At 34.1% G+C, this 22,051-nt stretch overlaps 1 protein-coding gene across 1 annotated transcript; it reads right to left on the reverse strand.

Moving 5' to 3' along the window:
* Positions 1 to 1,481: 1,481 nt before the first annotated feature.
* Positions 1,482 to 19,042, reverse strand: LOC126972146 (uncharacterized). The gene is made up of 5 exons (XM_050818730.1): positions 18,838 to 19,042; positions 15,911 to 16,037; positions 13,793 to 13,938; positions 4,632 to 4,773; positions 1,482 to 2,743 (listed from the first exon to the last, which is right to left on the reverse strand). The coding sequence occupies exons 1-5, from the start codon at positions 18,872 to 18,874 to the stop codon at positions 2,524 to 2,526; spliced, it is 672 nt and encodes a 223-aa protein (XP_050674687.1). The 5' UTR covers positions 18,875 to 19,042; the 3' UTR covers positions 1,482 to 2,523.
* Between the last annotated feature and the right edge of the window lie 3,009 nt (positions 19,043 to 22,051).

Here is a 22,051-nt window from a genome sequence, read left to right on the forward strand (position 1 = left end):
GAAGTTACTTCTTGCTACGAGATCACATATTTCGCGTCTTGCCATGCCTCTGTTACTCTTTCTTTTATAATCAGTACGCATTCTAAAATAAAATAAACAAATTAAATCAACGAAAAAATACCATAATTTTTTTGCTCGTTATTTATTGACTGCTGTCTGATATAAAATTGAAAATGAGGAGAGTTGAAATAGACTGTTTCAAATCTACTCAGTAAGAAAAAACCTTCCAATTTTTCTTTAATACACAATCAAGAAGCAAATAAACAGAAATCAGTTGTACTAAACATTTATATAATACATTTTTAGTTCATATGCCAAAATACAAACACCTTATCAAAGTATAGACATCGTAAAAAACTTTAAATACCTACTCGAATTCACACGTCAGCCTGCACAGGGAAGTGATTGGATAAGTGCCATTTCCAACTCGCTAACGGTTTTAAGTTCCAAGAAATCGACACTGTTTCAAATCACCTTTGTTTCAAATCTTCGCGGTCTCCCCTACTATTTACATTCTTTTAATTTTTCCGGTTAGTCATTTAACTATCTATTATATTAAACTATCACATGAAATACATTACTTATGGGTGCCCGATAGTAGATGTCAGTGGTGCCCGACAAAAATAACAACAATATTTAAGACAATAATCAAAAGTGGAAACACACAAATGCTGCAATACGATCATTCGTCTGTAGAATGCGTTATAGATATAATGAATACTTCGCCAATTTAGATATTTTTCATCACAAGCAATCGACTTTATGAAGACGATTACAAAATTAAAATATGAACATAGAATACAGGCACCCAAAATTTGTACAACTTCCTTGCTATAGGTAAATGTGAATAATATATATAATAGAATATTCGCAAATATAATATTTTTGCGAATATTTAATATATTTGCGACATTGTTTCGTGTTTTTAATACTGCAGACCATATTTATATGCCGATCACTTTAAAATAACGAGAACAATTTCTTCACCAAGTGATTCGATTATATTTCAGAACGATCTAAATAAACATACCAATTGGTGTGAATCTAATGGCATGCAACTCAACTGTAGTAAACGTGTGCATATTAAATTTACTCGAAAAAATAATATTATTATAGTAAGATATGAACTGTATGGTAATACTCTTAAAGAAGTTGATCTCATAAGAGACTTGGGTGTTATGCTTGATAGTAAATTGACTTATCTTTACTGCATAGAAAGTGTATTAAACATAGCGTCAAAAAAAAATTAAAGAATATAAAACAAAAATCAGTATTTACAACAGCCTTGTCCGCAGTCATTTAAACAAACTTAAAAAATAAAGTCGAGTTGAGAACCTCCTCCTATTTGAAGTTCTTCTTATGAACTGGAATTTCCAATTCATCATCTTTTCTTTGTACCTGTATGTCTCTTGCTCGTTTATTCTTTTTTCTCTTTTAACATTATTTCTGTACACTCAGAGGATCATAAAAAGATACTTCAACACATTTAAAAAAGTTTATTTACTTATTCTTTCAGGTTACATGATTATAATTATTTAAGTAATGATATATCTACTAGAATATACCTATTGACTAGACATCGCTTTTGATTTTTGTGACATTAACTGTCACTTCGGTATCACTTTATCTTACACACGTTGTTTTCATGAACAAATTGCAGTAAAAGTAATTTCTGTTCAAAACTTGACACGTAGATTAAGGATTGGTCTCCGCTGCGCTCCAACTAGATACCGTACTACTTAAAAACAATACTTACCTTTTTTATTACGGCAACTATTAGATGCTAGTTTGCCTGGCATCTTTACAATTTTGGAACATACACTTCGTGTTATTTTACATCGAAATTAATAAAATACAATATACTTACTGATGATATGTGATCCCAGTGTCTTTCTTATTTCTTGTAGTATTATTTTTACAAAGTTTTACTACGCAACCAGGCTTTTTAGTTCCAATTATTAGCAAAGTTTAACAGAACATGGTCAGACATTGTTCGAGACTAGTTCGAGTAGAGTAGTAAAAGTTGCCGCACTTTGCGACTACGCCTGTGGTATTTAGTTGGAGTGCAACGGGGACCAATCCTTAATCTAAGACTTAACAGTTTTATGGTTCGAGTAAATTATTGGTTTCGGCCCGTACACCAGAAATCTCTCTATACTAATTATATAATATTATGAGATGTAATATAAACCCATATGCACAAAACGAGCACCCAAAACTGTTCTATACAACTATGGATGACTATCTTAAACAAAAGAGTTTTTATAAGCATTCAATGTTTTAGAAACAATTGTCTACGTATTGAAAAGTACTGGTACATAAAATAAAATGTTACAAATTTAAAAAAAAAATCAAAAATATTCTATTCGATTCGAGCGTTTTCTTGCAGTTTGTATATAGATTCAATAAAAAGGAACTTAGTTAGTGAGTATTACTCACCGCACCTAATGCAGTTTTCACTTCAAAAACAGAAACTTGGATAATATTACAGTCTCGCGTGACGCAAGAGATTGTGGCCTAGGTTTATAGATGCAGTGGGGGGTACAGCAGCGCAGTAGAGAGTAATGTTAGTGTGTGAGAGGAGAGCGCGGAGTGTGTGGCTCGACAGCGGGCCCGGGGCTGGTGGGAGCAGGCCGCGACGTCCTGGGCCAGGACCCAGGCCATGCGGCGGAGCAGGTCACCAGCCGCCGGCGAGCAGATGCGGCCCACGCGGGACACGCAGCCGAGGAACGCATCACGGGCACTGGCAACACAATAGTACTGGAATCATTTCCTGTTGCGACTATCATGTCATATTTAAATTTAATCGCTGTTTACGTTTGACGTCCGCGGAATCTTGTATTTACACGGAGGACTGAAGTGAACAGCACGTAGTCGTACATTGAAAAATATTTTAAAATAAGTAATGCACTGGCACGTAGGTACACATTTTTTTATATAGAAGAGTGGGAAAAAATCTAAAAAAGTGAATATTACTGAAAAACCACCGTAAAGACCATCCCAGAGAAAGGCATAATTAAAAACTAAATCTGTTTGTAGCTGAATAACATTTTTAATGCATCCCTAAAAAATTTATCTTTTTATTGTATTTTTAAGTAATTATAAGTAAGCTTATACGTGAAAAGTGATTCAACAACCCTTGCGCCGCGATCCGTATGATTTCTGCACCACTATACGTAGGTCACACTAAACTTTTGCGTAACTTAAACAAACAACATTTTATAACCAAAATTTTATGTTTATGGGTTTTCAAAAAACTCTCCTTTACATTTTAAACATTTTTTCATGCGATCGAACCATTTTTTAAAACAGGAGGATCACAGAATTGAATGCATGTTTTCTACGTGCTGATTGCAAGCTATCACTGCCTCTTCGGAATTGGTAAGAGTGAAACCTCTCATTAAATCTTTGATTTTGGGGAAAATACAGAAATCACAGGATGCTAGGTCGGGGTTATGTACAGGATGGGTGACGAGTTGTAATTTTTCTGAAGCTAAAAATGACTTAGTTTTGTTGGCCAAGGAGCATTGTCATGATGTAGGAGAACGCGGCTATTTGGTCGTCTTTCGCGAACTTTTTTTTAAAATCCTGGGTAAACAAATGGTAGAATATCACTCGGCATTAACACTCTTTTGAACTTCATGTGGAATTGTGCAGATGGGACCCGACCTCTCTCAAATTCAGCAAACCATCCCCTCACGGTGCTCAAGCCAGGTGCTTCTCTCCCAAAAGCATTTTGAAGATGAGCGGCACAGACTTGCGGTGAGAGAGAACTTTTAAAATCATAAAAAATCATCGCTCTAAAATCTTTTCGACTTAATTCCATTTTCGTTGCGTACCTAGAACTTTGATGTGTGATAAAAAACAATTGACAAATGATTTCCAATTGTTTTTTTTTATTACAAAGAAGGTTACAATATTTCAAAAAATATAACATATGAATTTCAAATAGTTCCGATTAGCTAGAAGTGCAAAACTTTTAGTGTGCCCCATGTATAAGACATGAATGTATTTGAAATCCTTGTTATATCTGTTTTTAAAATCTGGTCTGACCAGGATCCGATCGTATTGACTGATCCGCGTCCCGGTACAGTTTATAAGCCCTGCCCACCATGGTATAGTTTTAGTTTTATTTTAAAGCGTCAGAAACGCGCCCATGTCATGAGTTAATTGAGTATGAAGTTTGGTTGAGTATAACAAAAGTGAGTCTGTGATTTTAAATTTTCATTTTATGAAAATAAGGGATGAGAAGAGCAGGACGTTCAGCTGTTGGTAATTGATACGCTGTGCCCATTACAATGCAGTGCCACCCAGGATTATTGAAAAACTCAAAAATTCTGAGCGGTAATATAAGTGCTCTCATCACCTTGAGACATAAGATGTTAAGTCTCATTTGCCCAGTAATTTTACAAGCTACGGCGCCCTTCAGACCGAAACACAGTAATGCTTACACATTACTGCTTACAGAAATAGGCACCATCGTGGTACCCATAAACAGCCGGCATCCTGTTCAAAGGAGCCTACCACTGGTGGCCCCATTAGCTTACCTTTGACAATGTTCTATTATATTTTAATTGCGCGTGTATAATGTTGTCTAAATATATACAAAAGACCTAATTCGAATCACTCACCAGCACAACTCAGAGTTTTTATTAAAAAATGTAATTTGTTGCGATCGGTGCGAGATATCTCTTACTGCAAGCTGCAACTCATCCACGCAGCCAGTCCAGTCAGCTGACACCAACCTCCAACACGATGGCTCTTTGAGGAAATCTGTGGTAAAGAGATGATTGAGAAGAAATGATTAACAATTTAAATTAAAATCTTAATATACCAATTCTTTTAGACCCTAATGGTATTACCCGCCGCGATAGCAAGCGTTCTGATGGAATGACGCTCTCCGAGACGTCTCTCCGTCCAAGTTACGTCAGGGGCCAGAGGCGCGGAGAATATACAAAGTACTATCTTTATCTATCTATCGCACCTCAATTGGGCTACTGGAAACCCAAGCGATGGCAGCTATTTCGGTTAACGGATCAGCCTAGCTCTCCAACGCGGAAATGCTGCCAGTATTCTTGGTGCGCGGTTCCACGTAATGATAGTTTAAATTTTATGTAGTCACAGTATTGTAAATATAGTTATAAGATTTGGTTTGTTTAAATAAATACATTAGATAGATATTTGACGCAAAAACCCAATGTAAAAATACAATTACTATAACACGCGTTTTTATTCCAAGTCATGGCGAGAGAACTTAGACAATTGGTTCAGCTTGTTACATATAAATATACTTATTACAACTATTACTTTATGATTTTGATGGCCGTCGTAAGTGTTTATTTTTTTTAATAAACGTAATAACGGTCTAATATACATAATATCAGTGTTAGTTGGCCCCCCACAAGATGGACCGACGATCGCCGGAATACGTTGGATGAGGACAGTGCAGGACCGATCATCGTGGAATTCTTTGGAGGAGGCCTTTGTCAAGCAGTGGATGTCTTCTGGCTGATAATGATGGTGATGATGATACATAATATCTTATAATAGAACAAACGAGAGAGAGTCGCCTGATGTTAAGTGATCACTTACTTTGAAATATTTGTTTTTAAAAAATATTGACGGAAATCTTTGAAATATTTGTTTTTAAACTTTGTCCGTTCCACTTCTACTATGTGTCCCAGGACACAATTTGTACATTTCGTAATTTCATTTCGTTCTTGAACAATTTTATAAATTAATATTTTATTTATAATCTCTCTCTTTTATTTTTAAAATGAAAATCAATAATTGAAATTTCATATCTCGGAACGGGAAATATTTTCCGTTTCCCATTTAATATGTGATTTGTAAATTGCTTGGAAATATTTATTAAATACATTATATTAGGTATATCAAATTCTAAATTTTCAAACTCAAATATTTTTATTCAAAATAGGATATAATATCACTTATTGAAAGTCAAAAACTACTATCAATTCGAAAAAGTATGCCTCAGACCTGAGAAAAACAGGCGCAAGAAACTAAGCGAGCTTCTTTTTCAACTTATATTTAAAGTTTATAATATCTACCGATATATTAAAACTATACAAGTTAGATTAAAAAGAACTGAAGGATCCTGTGATGAAGATTTGATTTAAGGAAATGTCATTTTTTGTGCAAATTTAATCAACTCGAAGTATATTTCGGAGTCGCCCGGATATTGGATTTGGTAATCCTGAAAATACTCCGCGCTTGTTGACGTCAAGTAAGATCACCACAGTTATAAAAAAGTTTCTATGGTTGTTTGCATCTGAATAATTGGGAGCTAGCTGTAGCAATATTAGGCGTATTATAGTTAATACAGCCTGTATACTAGAACCTAATGAGATATATAATATATTAATAGTAGAGTACCTAGTAATGAAATTCTGCGAATTGGTTAAATGCTGCAAGTAAGGAAATAAATAATAAAAAAAGAAATTCTTTATTGCCATACAGAACATTGCAAAAATAAAATGTATAATTAGGCTAAGCGATACAGCAAATATTCAAAATGAGAAGGCTCAGCCTCACCTGGCATGGGATCATGGATTCATGTCTCCATGCAACGCCGGTTTTCAGCCATCCCCTCCTCCATCGGGTATTTAGTGGGAGTGGATGTATTATGGCTTTTCCGTTACCTCCTTAAGCTTTCTTTATATTAAATACAATACTTAAAAAAAGTCTTTTAATTACCCTTGCAAGTGTGTCTATGTATGTGTACGTGCGTGTTGTGTGCCACTCGCACACAAACACGCACGTATGTGTATGTGAACGTATCATTGTATGTGAGTGGGGGCGAAAATATCTAAAATATTATTACATGTTTATTGCAGAGTGAACGCAACTGTTATTGAACGCAACTTTGTTCAATTACTATACACGAATACACTTACGCGTACATAAATAATCACGTTGTGAATTATTTTCAAGCCAATAAGCATAGTTTCAAGTTTGATTTGATGCCCTGTGAAAGTTCCGTCGTTGGTGATAATTTGTTAAAGTGAAATTTTAATATTATCTCAAAAAATGGCATTTTAGATATCTTTTTTGAGTAAAATAATATTTAGATTACCCTCTTTTCGGACTATTTACAAAATTATTGCAGTGACAGACTAGTGAGTGAGCGGCTTTGACATTTGACGTTAAGGACATTGTCAATCAAGAGTGTTTGCATTACATTGCGCTATAGTGCATTGTTTAGTTTGACGTACATCGACGCTATCCAACTCCGTGAACAGACTGGCTGATGTTTGAATTCTAAACATTTTTACATTTTCTTTTGATTTTTGTGTAAAAATTTATTTCAAAATGTCTGAAAAATCGAAATGCGCTTGTTGCTCTCTAAACCTACTTCCTGGCGATTCTACTATGGCCTGTTCAAAATGCTGCCTGCTCTCGATATATATTTACAAAATTAATGTTTCAAAATGGGCATGCCCTTCATGTAAACCCAGAACTGGGAATGCAGATGCAACTCCAGTACGGGCTACTAAAGCAACTTTACAAGCTGAAACTTCGAACATCACAACGAGGAAGAAACTCTCACCAGGGGCGACACTTACTGTTGATCTGAAGGACAGTAGCCCCGTCACGTCTTCCCAAGTGCAACAAATTGTTCCGAATGCTATAGACGAACTCATGAAGCATTTAAATAGTACTTTGGCTGGCTTCGTGAATTAGGAACTAAAATCTATAAAAGAGGAAATAGGGGAGATTAAGACTTCTATAAACTTCTTAAGTCATCAATACGATGATATGAAGAAGATGGTATTGACAAAATTGGATGTTGTTGATAAAATTAATAAAGAAAATGAAGAGTTAAAAATTAACTTGAGAGAATTAGATTCGAAACTTAATATCTTGGAGCAGCAATCTCGATCAACCATTATCGGGGTGCAATGTGTACCCGAATTCAGAGGAGAGAATCTTGTTAACACAATCGTGAACTTAGGTAAGGTGATATCTTGTGAAGTTATTGAAACCACAATGTAACACGTATCGCCAAAATGAACACATCAAATACACGACCTCGATCCATCGTTGTTCAGTTCGCTAGCCCACGACTCAGGGACACTTTTCTTGCCGCATCTATTAAGTACAACAAAAATAATCCCACCAATAAGTTGAATAGCAAATTTCTCGGTATTGGTGGCACTCAGGAGAACATATATGTAGTGGAACACCTGTCACATGAAAACAAAGCTCTCCATGCTGCAGCGAGACTAAAAGCCAAAGAAAAGAACTACAAGTATGTTTGGGTCAGAAATGGCAAGATTTTCATGCGCAAATCAGACGATTCCGATTTTAAATATATAAAGAACCATGATGTATTAAGCAAATAAGACTGAATTGTTTAATTTAGTGGTAAGTAATTTAAAAGTATTAGCACACAAAAAATTAAATTCGATCAATTAAAAATTTATTACCAGAATGTACGAGGAGTTAAATCAAAATTAAATGAAATATACTGTAACTTAACAAACTGTGACTATGACATTGTTGTGTTATCTGAGACTAGGCTTTATGAGAGTGCTATGATAGGGAAATATTTTGTGACTGTTATGTTCTTTATAGAAGGGATCGTTCAGTGACTTCTTTTAATCGCAAAACTGAAGGTGGGGGAGTATTAATTGCTGTTTCAAATAAATTGAAGTCTAAGCGCATTGTTGATTATGAGAGCACAATACTTGAACACTTTATTGACAATGCTGGCAGGGTTTCAGAACTAGAAGATTACGTTATGGTGTTAGGAGACTTTAATCTAGACACCTTACAGTGGTTTGACAATAATGGATCACTAATCGATTCCCCATCCCATATTTCGTGTAATATGCAAAGAATGCTTTGGGACTTTATAATGGATAACGATATAAACAATTTAATAATTTGCCTAATATAAATAACCGGAGACTTTACTTGCTTTTGACACGAATGCCCTATTGTGTTAACCTACAGAATGCATCTCATGTTATATCTAAAATAGATCCACATCATCCTCCATTTGAATTTTCGATATCTTTTAAAAAAAACATAAATTTTTTGAAGTACAATAATGTAGAAAAATTAAACTTTATACTAACATTGCTATAGAATTAAACAAAATTAATTGGGAGGAAACTTTTCGTTCTCTGACAGTATATGAGATGGTTTCTTCACTTTATAACCATATTGATAGTAAAATTAATAAATTTGTCCCAAAAATTAGACCTAAAAGTGTGAAATATCCTCCTTGGTACTCGAATGCGCTTATCAAAAGACTAAGATAAAAATATAATTTAAGAATGAAAATAAAAAAATATAATAATCCAATGGATGAAATTCAATACAAAATATTGAAAAGGCGATGCGACATGTTAATACAAAATTGCTACAATTCATATATTTCCTTTGTCGAAGCTCAAATAAAATGTAACCCAAAATATTTCTGGAGTTATCTAAAAATGAAAAGGGGTGGTTTAAGTAACTATCCGTCAGAAATGTCTTATGGTCATGCAAGTTCAGATAAAAGTAATACCATTTCAAATTTATTTGCTTCACATTTCTCATCGGTTTATACAAGGCCTTCACTAAAACGTCTGAACGATGAAAATGTTATATGTGAGAGCAATAACGTTCTGCGTACTGTACATATCACTCACAACCAAATCGAAAAAGCTGTAATACGACTAGATGGTATTCCACCTGTGTTTTTGATCAAATTAGCTGCTGAACTATCTGTTCCTTTAGAAATAATATTTAACACTTCTATTCAAAACGGGATCTTTCCAAAGGTTTGGAAAGAAACAAAGATATTACCCGTTTATAAGGATGGAGACAAAATCTTGGTTTCGAATTATAGACCCATAGCTATTTTATCTATCTTAGCTAAAATATTTGAATCTTTTATTTGTGAAAAAATCACGTGGCAATTATCGCAATTAATTGATACTCGGCAACATGGTTTCATTAAAAACAAATCGACAGCAACAAATCTTGTTGAGTATACAGAAGAAATTGTGGAAGCAGTCGATGGTAAAGCACAATTTGATGCCGTATACACCGACTTCAGCAGGGCTTTCGACACCGACAATCAAGAAATTTTAATATACAAATTGCAGAAGTATGGATTGTCGGATCCCTTGTTGAGTTGGTTTCGCTCATATCTCTGCAATAGGCAACTAAGAGTGGTTATCAATGGGTATACTTCGGAATCATACATAGCGACCTCAGGAATCCCACAGGGATCGCATCTTGGACCGCACCTCTTTAATGTGTTTATTAATGATATCTCTGAGTGTTTTAAGTATTCCAAAGTTTATCTTTTTGCTGACGATCTGAAGGTCTGTAAAGTTATCAAGTCACTGAACGATTCCTATCATCTGCAGGAAGAACTTGATAGTTTGGAAAATTGGTGCGAGCTTAACGATATGTCACTTAATGTAAGAAAATGCAAACATATTAAATTTAAGAAAAATAAGAATGTGCTGCCTACGTCGTATCACTTAAATAGAGTCATGTTGGAAGAAGTCACGTGTAAACGTGATCTTGGAATTCATTTTGATACCAAATTGAATTTTAACACTCATACAGATAAAATCGTACATAAAGCGTCAAAATTATTAGGTTTTGTTTTAAGAGAGGCAAAGAATTTTAAGGACCCAATGACTAAAAAAATAATGTACAACTGTTTGGTGAGAAGTCATTTAGAGCACTGCAGTGTTGTTTGGTCGCCACATTATAAAGTAAATGTTGCTAGACTTGAGCGTGTCCAATAAAAGATTGTACGGCATCTTGCGTTTGGTCATGGAGTTCTTAAAAAGATCAAAACATATGAAGAACGACTATCATATTTCCACATGAACTCCCTAGAAGAACGAAGAAATTATTTGGACATAGTATTTCTAAAAAAAATATGCACTGGCCTAATTAATTGCCCCGACTTGCTCAGCAAAGTTAAATTTCAAACCAAATAGAATTCCAAGATCATGTCAGTGACAAATCTTATTTTCATTACCAAATTGTCGCACTAATCTAAGAAAATTCTGCCCATTATCACGAATGTAGGGTATACATGATCAGTATAACAAGGATTCCTTAGATATTTTCGCTTCCTCAAACTTTAAGAAAATTATTCTTGAAAGAGATATCTTTAATAATATTACCCAAACAGGATCTTAAATTTATGCTTACTAATTTTTCTTCTATTTTATGTATGCAATAAAAAAATAAGTGTGTTGTTATCTTAATTAAGTAAAATTCTGTGCATGCTGTGATTTCCTGTAAGTGATTAGACACTTAGCATTAATTTAATTGTATTGTTTTTATTGTTGTATTAGTGTACTTGTTGTTGGAAATCCTAATAAATAAATAAAATAAAAATAAAAATAAACATTGATCTCCTATAAATTGTCCTGGGATTAGTTTTATACACAGAACAGAAAAAACTAGTAGAAGTCGAAGGCATCATGTCATTTTACTATGAAACCGATGCCGCCAAACTCACATATTTATCTATTAAACATGTAATACACACACTTAATTCCTCCTTTATGATAGGCCTAAATTCACAATCACGAAAAGACATAACTTCAATTTTATTTACATCAATTTCGAACTTAATACAATTACGCCTAATCTTATATTCTTAAAGTGATTATGACAACCTCAGAACTTTTTCTTAAATTGCGAAAAAAAAACATATAAAAACTTGAAGTAATACGAACTCTGTAACTATAGATTACTAGATTACTTCTGTCAAAATACCTAGTATTGTCCGAAAATGAATAAACATATCGATAAGTTAGTAAAAACTAGAAATGATGTAATAAGTATATTAACGATAAAGTACATCGTAAGCTAAAATAATAATATGCTTATATTTTTCTTAGGTATAGTTTAAAAGGATGGGCATTATTTAGCTCAATTAAAAAAAACAAAACAGCGTACACGAATAGTCGCGGAAAGTTACAGTATCAATGTTATATTTACATACACGCATAAAACATAGTTTTTTTTTTATAAAAAAAACTATTGTATTCATCGTTATTCTGTATAAGCCCGGAGAAAGTAAGACATGAAATTTTATAAATCGTACTGCTTCCATACGTAATGCGCGTGCGGAAAGAAATTTTCCAAAACAAGCAGTAACGAATGATTAATAGAAAGAGAAGCTATAAGTACAGATGAAGTATTAATAGTCTTGTTAGTCTAATGATATATTATATTATGATGTACATATGCTACAATTATGGCAAACATTTCCAGAATTAATGGTTTTCGATCTATTTTTTTACAATTCAATGGCGTATTTCCTCTACTCCATGATGTGATGAAGTTATTCTTCTACTCCACCTTGACTCAACCTTATAGGTGAAACCTCAATATATACCAAATATTAAAATTTAATTAAAAAAAATATTTGTCTTTATTTAAAAATTAACGCTTATTTAGTTTAACTAGAATCTTACACATATTTGTTAATTAATAATTAGCTGTACCTAAGAGACAATTAAAACTATTAATTTTAATTCGTCGTAGTCTCTCTTATACACAATTACCACAACCATATTATAACATTATGCTTACTTACACCCTTATCGCATGATGCATGGAAAAGAGCAATACTCGAGTACAATTTACAAAGATAAAATTTATTTCGATAAAATTATATCGATACGTACATGCATGCACTTGTTGAGAAGAAAAATATTTTTATTGTTTACATTAATTATTCTAACATAAGTTACATCGATTAAATGTAAAGGTAAATGAACCATACGTCATAATATTATGGATCATTTTTCATTGTATATTTTGCACAACACATAAAAAATATTAATTGTATTTAAATCGGCAAAAAATATGATAACTGATCATAGGAAATCCCTCCGTGGGACATATTTTAATTGCAGCTCTGATTTCTACAGTCAAAAATGGCACAATAAGGCATATTTGCATTTTTTTAAAAGATAATTATGCTTCACTTGACATCAAATGACTAGTCTCACTTGAGCCTCGAATAGGTACATTTATATACAATAGTGGCGACAGGGTAACGCCCACATGTCTTTCTACTAGTCTTTTCTGTTCCGTAGTTCTATATAATCTTGCGTTTAGTTTAATGTCATGTTTTAATTCCTTTTATCAATAGTCAACCCAAGGTGCGCGAGTTAGACCTCAATTATGTATTATTATGTATTATTGTTGTGTGTAATTTATTATGAACCCTTTTGTAGATATTACCCTAGCTTTACTCAGGATAACTTCAAGGTCGACCCAGTTAGGTCGTGGCTATAATTTACATAATTTCATAGCAGTCTGTCGGTATACGCGTGGTGAAGACCAGTGCCAGCCTGGTGTAATGCCCAAAGGGTGAGTATAGTAAGATATGCTTCCATGGAGTTATGGACCACGTTAAAGTATCAATAGTCTAAGCGAAAATTCTTCTTGATCGATGTAAGTATCGGCGAGATCGAATCAGAAAAGAGGAGATACAAAGTCACTGACATAGCCCAAATTATTCCGAAACTGAAGTGACAGTCGGCAGGCCACATAGTTCGACGGACATATGGCCGGTGGGGCAGAAAAATCCTAGAAATGGCGACCATGTACCGGAAGACTTAGTGTTTGTAAGCCCCCCACAAGATGGACCGACGATCTAGTCAAGATCCCCGGAATACGTTTGACGAGGGCAGCGCAGGACCAGTCCTCGTGGAGATCTTTGTCCAGCAGTGGACATATTCCGGCTGATGATGATGATGAATGTAAGTATTATGAAGTTATGACCAACCTCTTCGTAACCCGGTCTCGTTGCTGCATAGGAACCTCATCAGAGCCCGCGCCCCTCCGATCTGCTGCTGCACCAGTTTCTGTCCGTCCGTCGGCAGACACCTCCTGATCCACGTGTCCATACACGACATGCCCGTCTGGTACGCCCTGGTGTACAATATAGTTCATTCGCGACCTCAATGCGGTTTAGTGGTTCATATTAACATTTTCTCCATTTTAATGTTCATGTCCGCATTATTGTGTTTCGGTCTCAAGGGCGCCGTAGATAGTGAAATTACTGGGCAAATGAGACTATATTAAGTCTGTATGCCTCAAGGTGACAAACGCAGTTGTAGTGCCGCTCAGAAGTCAGAATCAATTAAATGCCTGTTTATTATCAAATCAAATCAAATCAAAATCAGTTTATTCAAGTAGGTCACGAAAATGACACATATGAATGTCAAAAAAAAAATCTTATTGAATCTACCGCTACTTCGTAAAGGGTTGAGCTAATGAGAAGAAGTAGCAAGAAACTCATTGCTACTCTTTTATATCAAGATTTACAGATCATTTCAATTACAATATAATATGTAAAATGTAAAATGATGCAACAAACAAACTCAAACGTCAAATAGTCAATGTCTTACACGAGTAAGTCAAAAAAAATAATTGTAAATTAATACAAAAGTTATTGAGTACAGTTGCTGCATCATCCACATACACCATAAATCAATAAAGGTATGCTGTGAGCATTTTATAAGCGATTATAAATAAATAAACATGAATATATCCATTCATATATGTATACACAATAACTTTAAAGAATCTGAAACCGAGTCCCCGGCAACAGGATCATCCCGCCACCACAAGCAGTGACATTTAAGCGAGCATGATGAAACCTGTTACGAGAACTCAGCAAACAACAATAAAATAATCCTAATACATCCATATAATCCTACATATCATGCAATACTCACCAAATACCTCTACTTACAATTTGACAATTCTGCTTAAACTTGTAATTAATATTATATTTTTACTAACAGTAATCAAAAGCTCAATCCTTTAGGGTAATCTAATCAAAATCACCTTATTCAGGCAGGTCAAGGAAATGACTTTTCTTTTTATATCCACCTCCTTTGAGGGTTGAGCTTTAATAAGAAGTGGCAAGAAACTCTTTGTGGCAATCACTCACAAATCATTTCAGTTACAATATATGTAAAGTGATGCAGCAATAATACTCAAACTACAAATACTTAAAAAATAAAATGTAAATTAATACGTAAAAAACAAGAGCTATTGAGTACATTCACGGCCGACTACTACTGTATCAACAATAATACCAGACCATGGTACAGTAGATGCATCAATTCACACACACCGTAAATAAATAAAGGTATTTAGTGACCATTTTATTAGCAATTATAAAAAAAAAAAAATTAAAACCATGAGGTAGAGTTTCCGGCTACAGGATCATCCTGCCACCGCAAGTAGCGCCCGTTAACGAGCATGACGTATGGGCCAGCCATCGCCTCCCTCGACCATATTTTAGGGAAGGGAACGACCCTTCCCAGGTCGCCGCCATTATTATGTATAAATAGCTCATTTGCACTGTATGATCATTTATACGTATTTAAAAAAACTACTTACTAATCCTCGTTCTAACCAATTTTCGGTAAATCACATATTTTTTTAGTTTTATCATTCTCTTACTTTAGAAGCTACAGGGCCCCCTTTTACCACACATTTTACTACTTTGGAAGTGTCTCTCGCGCAAACTATTCAGTTTAGAAAAAAATAATGTTTGAAACTTCGATATCATTTTTGAAGACCTATCGATAGATACACACACGTATGGGCTTGATGAAAAAAAATTTTTGAATTTCAGTTCTAAGTATGGGGAACCCCCAAAAAATATTGTTTTTTTTTTCTATTTTTATGTGAAAATGTTAATGCGGTTCACAGAATACAACTTCTTTCTAAGTATCACCGGTATTGTTCTTATAGTTTTGGAAAAAAGTTGCTGTGACATACAGGGACAGACAGTCCAGTTCCGTTTTTTGCCATTTGGCTACGGAAACATTCTTCCCTCCCTCCACCCCTTTAAAATCTCTCACATTTCTCTTCCACTACAACTCACAAGCAATGTGCGTCAAGTTCTTCCTGAGTCCTCGGCAGCCCCACTGGAGTCTTCGGGGTGGTCTGGACACATATCTTCAGCTCGCTGGGGTCACAGCTGTCTTCATTTAACTGAGCACCACCTCCATCTATGAAGAAACAATCGCAATTACACGGAGCATAAACTTGAACCCTATCTGTCACTAAAACATACATTGACGTTTATTATAGTCTACTAGCTGACCCAGCAAACGTTGTATTGCCATATAATATAATAAAAATAATTCAATAATTAAAATTTTGGGGTATAAAATTGGGGGGTAGTAAAAAATAGATGACGACCGAATCTCAAACCTACTAATTAAATTGTACATAAAATTTATTGTACTACAATAATCATTATTCTTATTCGATTGCCATCTTGCAACGCTTTGGCGTATCTGTGGGTGGAATAGAATAATATTAAAATTGCGATACAAAAATAGGTGTTGATCGAAGATGGGTGAAAATTTGAAATTTTATGTATTTTTCAATGCTGATTCATAATAAAAAAAAATTGTCAAAATAATAAAAAAATATTTAGGGGTGAGTGACCCTTATCATTTAGGGGTATGAAAAAAAAATGTTGGCCGATTCTTAGACACACCCCGTACACAGACAAATTTTCAAAAAAATTGGTTTGGCTGTTTCGGAAGAGTTCCTTAATGAACACCGGGACACGAAAATTTCAGATATAAATGAGAGATATAGATACCATCAAAAACATAACTTGTAAAAAGACTCTCTCGCAACTCAGTTCTTCAACAATTCAAGTCGGTCAATTTATTCAGTCCTTACTTTAGGGTCAAGTAGCCAACCTAGCACATCTCATAGACTCAATATGAAAAATCCTTCATGTTTTAAAAAAATAGAATAACTTGGCCCTCGCATGACACAACGTATCTTTAAGTAAAAGTACAAAGCAGATAGTAATTTCTCATCTAAATTGAAGTAAAAACTGCTTGTATCCACTAGACGTATGTTTTTATTTAAAATATTGACATATTTTTTTAAAATATATTAATAAATAATACTATATAAAATGTATTTAGTATAATTTGCACGTCATAAATCTTTCGAAAATGTACCTTTAAATATTTATCTAACATAAATTTAGCATGTTGATGCAAATAAAAACTTTGGCTTTGATGTAACATTGAGATAGATGGAATATCCTTTTAGAAAGACTGAGCACTGGACTATTATAAGATATTATCCTTAGGCCAGTACATGTACAATTCTTCAGAAACAATTATGGCTCAAATTCACCTATCCAACTTATTTCAACATTTTTCATTATATAACAGTAAATTCCATAGTAGTATTGATATAAATTTTAATACATTTCGCAATTTAAAAAAATACGCTTTTGAACCCTTATAATTTGGATGTATAAACTTATAGTTTTAGTAATAGTAAACATACGTATTCTACTAGTATTTCATAATAAATGAAGACAACGCTGTGCATACCTATAAGTTAGACATAATAAGTATTAAATATAAGAAATTTTACATTATAAGTAGTCATAATATTAATTGTATATCTAGTTGGTAAGCCTTTTTTTAGTAAATAAATAAATAATTATCAATGTAAAGGCGAGTCTATCAAGGCTTCACTAATAAATGCAATTTCTATTTATTTCACTCAAAGTAAAAAACGTTTGTATGACAACTTTTTGCAGACCATGATACAAGTGACCGGAATACTAATCCCAATAATATATATATAATAATACTAGCTGACACAGCAAACGTTGTATTACCGATATTAAAATCGCGATATAAAAGTAACTATTGATCGTAGATGGGTGAAAATTTGAAGTTGTATGTATTTTTTAATGCTGACTAATAATCAAAGAAATTAAAAAAAAAATATGTCGTGGACCACCCTTACCATTTAGGGGGATGAAAAATATATTTTGTCCGATTATCAGACCTACCCAATATGCACTCAAAATTTCATGGGAATCGGTCAAGCCGTTTTGAAGGAGTTTAACTACAAACACCGGTAGTTCTTTCTCACTGGTAGGTAAGCAACTGGGTTGGGAGTTTCTTATCAGTGTTTCTCCCTATGTCAAAGCCACTTTACGTACTGATGTATCTTCATGATGTTTACCAGCTGTTGTTTCAATATGTTATGTTATAATTACTCCCTATTTTCTATAAATATATTTCTATCTTTCTATCATTATGATCCTAAAAGTATGTACGTATGAAGGCTATAAAGGGCTCACTTATACACACACTAAGCACTGGCTGTTTCATCCAAAATAATTATCTAGTACCTACTTACTACTTTATAAAGTAATTTAGATAGTAAGTAAATAAAGAAATTGTCTTATTTTAGTATTTTTATTAAGTACTTGTAATTTAATTAATTTCATGTCGAGTTAGCCCGTAAATGGGGTATACGATGTTATATAATAGAATTTATTAATGTGTAAATTTATCGAAAAGCAACACATTGTATACATCGTGGGCTTCCAACTAAATAAATAAATACCTGATTTTTTTATTATGACAATAAGGGACGAGACAAGTAGGACGTTCAGCTGATGGTAATTGATACGCCCTGCCCATTACAATACAGTGGCGCTCAGGATACTAGAAAAACCTTAAAGCTCGAGCGGCACTACAATTGTTTTCGTCACCTTGAGACATAAGATGTTAAGTCTCATTTGTAATTCCCAGTAATTTCACTAGCTAGAAACTACGGCTCCCTTCAGACCAAAACACAATAATGCTTACACATTACTGCTTCACAGTTCACGGGAGAAAAAGGCGCCGTTGCGATACCCATAATCTAGCCAGCATCCTATGCAAAGGAGCCTTCGGCTGGTACAAATCCCACGATTTGAATTGTTTAAACAATGAAATTGTTTATATGTTAATATAATATTTAACTCACCCGCTATAAAAGTGATTACAAGAACAACGAAATACATTTTGTCTTAATTACAATGGCACAATACACTTAATTAATCAGTGTGAACTTTCATCACTTAACTCAATCTTCTAATTTGGAACACGATTACTACAAATATTATTAAATATAAATAGCGCGGTCTACACTCGATCGTAGCTCGTAGCAACTTATAACAGCGGAGCGTGTGTTCCGGAGTAAATCATGAACAATACTGAATTAACGGTGAAGCTGCGAACTGAACATCTCTCCCGTGAACCGTAACGAATAACGATGGACCTCTCAAAATATTATTTTTTCTTTCGTTGTTATACGAAACAATATCAGGGAGTTTCATTACACAGGTCTGTTCATACCGTGTATCTACAGTTTGTAAAAAGTGTTATTTTACTTCATCGCTGTAAGTCCCCTCCATAGGATCCTAGGAGGATTTTAATTTGTACACGATTTATATATTGAATGCAGCACCTTACAAACAAATTTGTTTCGTATATATAGCCATTGTAAAATACTCTATTGGATTGAAAAGAGTTGACGTTGAGTTTTTTGTATAATTGTTTTTACGCGCTCTACTTTTTCCGGACATATGGTAGATTCAGTAATTTAAAAGAAATATTTATACTCGTAGTGACAATTCAAAAGCGCTTAGTTGACTTTGACATGGTTTGATGTACTGTACGAATTATGGCCAGGAAGCTGTGAAAGGTATGACAGCTTGGCGGTGCATTGAGATATTAATATGTCGCTTAAAACTCTCGAAGACAAGTTCCTAGAATTACTTGACCTGATTTCCGCTACCCAATTTCAGTCTCCAAGTCACAAAACATTGTAATTCATAATAGAACTTTTATTTTTAATATTTTTTTTATATTGTGGGGGAAATCTGATAGAAATAAGCGATCACTTGTCCGTCGGTATTTGACATAATAGAGGTCAGGATTTTTTTTATGGAAATGGAGGACAAACGAGCGTACGAGTCACCGGGTGTTGAGCACCGCCGCCCACATTCTCTTGCAAAACCAGAGAAACGACAGGAGCGTTGCCGGCCTTTAAGGAAGGTGAAGAACTATTTTAAAGGTACCCATGTCGTATCGTCCCGGAAACACCGCACAAGGAAGTTCATTCCAAAGCTTTGTGGTACGTGGAAGAAAGCTCCTTCAAAACCGCACTGTGGAGAATCGCCACAAATCCAGATGGTGGGGATGATACCCTAACTTATGGCGTGTCGTGTGAAGGTAGAATTCGGTGGCAGGAATCATGTGAAACAGCTCTTCGGAACACTCCCCATGATAAATACGGTAGAAGACACACAATGAAGCGGTGTCTTCACGAAGAGCGGTGAAATACGACGAATGGGGTTTTTTTAATGGTAAACGCGCATACTTCAGTCAGGAAATGCGCTGTTGGTCCTTCAATCGGGATTACTACGGCCGGTAAACCATTTGATAAAGCAGCTGCGAGAAGCAAAAAGTTTATTGCAAAACGTGTGGTTTTGGAATCGCAGTCATTAGACTGATATGAGTAATATTTCTCAGTTAGACGTTATGTGCGGTCATCACGTTCAGCTGAGAATAAAAATGATCAATCAAAGTGTGGAATAAACAGTTTGCTAAATGACATACGGACAGTAAAAAGACAGAGTAGGGATATATACTTACGTGTTATACGTATATTGAGTTTTGCTGACGTTAGAATAATAAATAAATATCAAGTTTGCTCCTATATTCACTGATTAGACTCTGGTGGTCTCTTAGCATTTATTGATTGGGCAACAGCTGGCATTCATAGAAATAGACAAAGGCTTTATGAACTATATAGTGAGAGATCATTATATAATCATGATGCATCTTTTCCCGCGTATGTTAATAAATACTCTTTATTATTTAAAAATGTATGTTCTATTGAAAAGTTATTGATTAGATAAATATTTATAAGTGCATGTATTACAATAAAAAGATATTACTTACTATACTATATTAGGTACTAAATGTGACTCTGAACAAAACGCCACTTTGATTATAATCTAACTAAGTATATACAATACTTAAAGATAACACTTATAAAGGTTTAAAACGCGTGTAATTGTTACTGTGTTTTTACATTCGATTTTTGCGTAAAAGTTAAATTTTATTTTTAGTTTTGATAACCCGACGTTCCAGACCTTTCCAGATCTCGTTTTCAGGGGGACTAATGGATAAACACAGATACAAACATGCGTTTTATTTTTTAAAAGTGTTTTATTTAAATGTGTAACACTCGCGTAAATCAAAGTAAATACTAAATATACAATACAAAAATCCACTTTGTGTAGGAAGCTGCTTCTGCTTTGAAGATTCGTTTCTGATAACCCAGTTTTTATAACAAACACTCTTGTCTCCTCGCATATATTGGAAAATGTAAAAGAATGTAAACAACATTTTAATTTCAGATTTGTTAGCCCCGCTTAAATAACAAAACCGCTGATACGTAGAGAATTTTATTAAAAATATACAGTTCAATAATTGATGAGTATTTCATAGTTGTAACATGGCGTGTACATCATGACTTTCTGAAATATAGATATTAAAAACAAGCAAAACTAACATTTAAGTCGGAAAGCACTTTGTACCCGAATGACTAGATGGTAGGTAGGTAGGTGTTCACGTCAAAACTTATAGTTCGGTGTATTTTTAATAAAAAGGTGATAAAGTATGCGAGTGAACAAAAAAGCTTGACCGAATATTTGTAGATGCGATGTAGACATGTCTACCCCTAAGCTAGTAGGGAAGATGTTCACTTAGTCGTGGCCACGCACTCTAACTACTATTAGCTTTACTAAGAGACTAACTATGACTGCAGGTGTTGTTGCGCTTATCAAAGTAATTTGTGAAGCCCGGAGGGAATCACAGAATAAACTCGGTATTTGCTGTGATTTAAGTCTTATGATTGTATTTAAAATACAAAACTGGTCAGGAAGTTAGCCTCTATGACATAATAAACAAATAGAAGAAAGTGGATAATTTAGTATTAATAAACATGAAATATATAACAACACCAGTCCGTTAAATTGTAAGAATTTTAAGTCGATTGACAATTTACCGTATAATTATAATATCCCTAGTGAAATTGGCGTGATCACGGCGTTGACAATATTCATACGACATATATAATACTCGTACTAGCTGACCTGACAGACGTTGTGCTGTACAAAATGAATAAA

The sequence above is a fragment of the Leptidea sinapis genome, chromosome 25, assembly GCF_905404315.1.
Source record: "Leptidea sinapis chromosome 25, ilLepSina1.1, whole genome shotgun sequence".
In the NCBI taxonomy this organism is placed as follows: domain Eukaryota; kingdom Metazoa; phylum Arthropoda; class Insecta; order Lepidoptera; family Pieridae; genus Leptidea; species Leptidea sinapis.

What these genes read in the sequence shown, in the direction of transcription:
- LOC126972146 (XM_050818730.1), bottom strand. Translation starts at nt 18,874, where the DNA reads ATGTATTTCGTTGTTCTTGTAATCACTTTTATAGCGG. An exon ending in CGAGACCGGGTTACGAAGAG is followed by an intron (nt 4,774 to 13,792) that starts GTTGGTCATAAC and finishes TCTTTACCACAG; the next exon opens with ATTTCCTCAAAGAGCCATCG. An exon ending in AAAAACTCTGAGTTGTGCTG is followed by an intron (nt 2,744 to 4,631) that starts GTGAGTGATTCG and finishes TTGTGTTGCCAG; the next exon opens with TGCCCGTGATGCGTTCCTCG.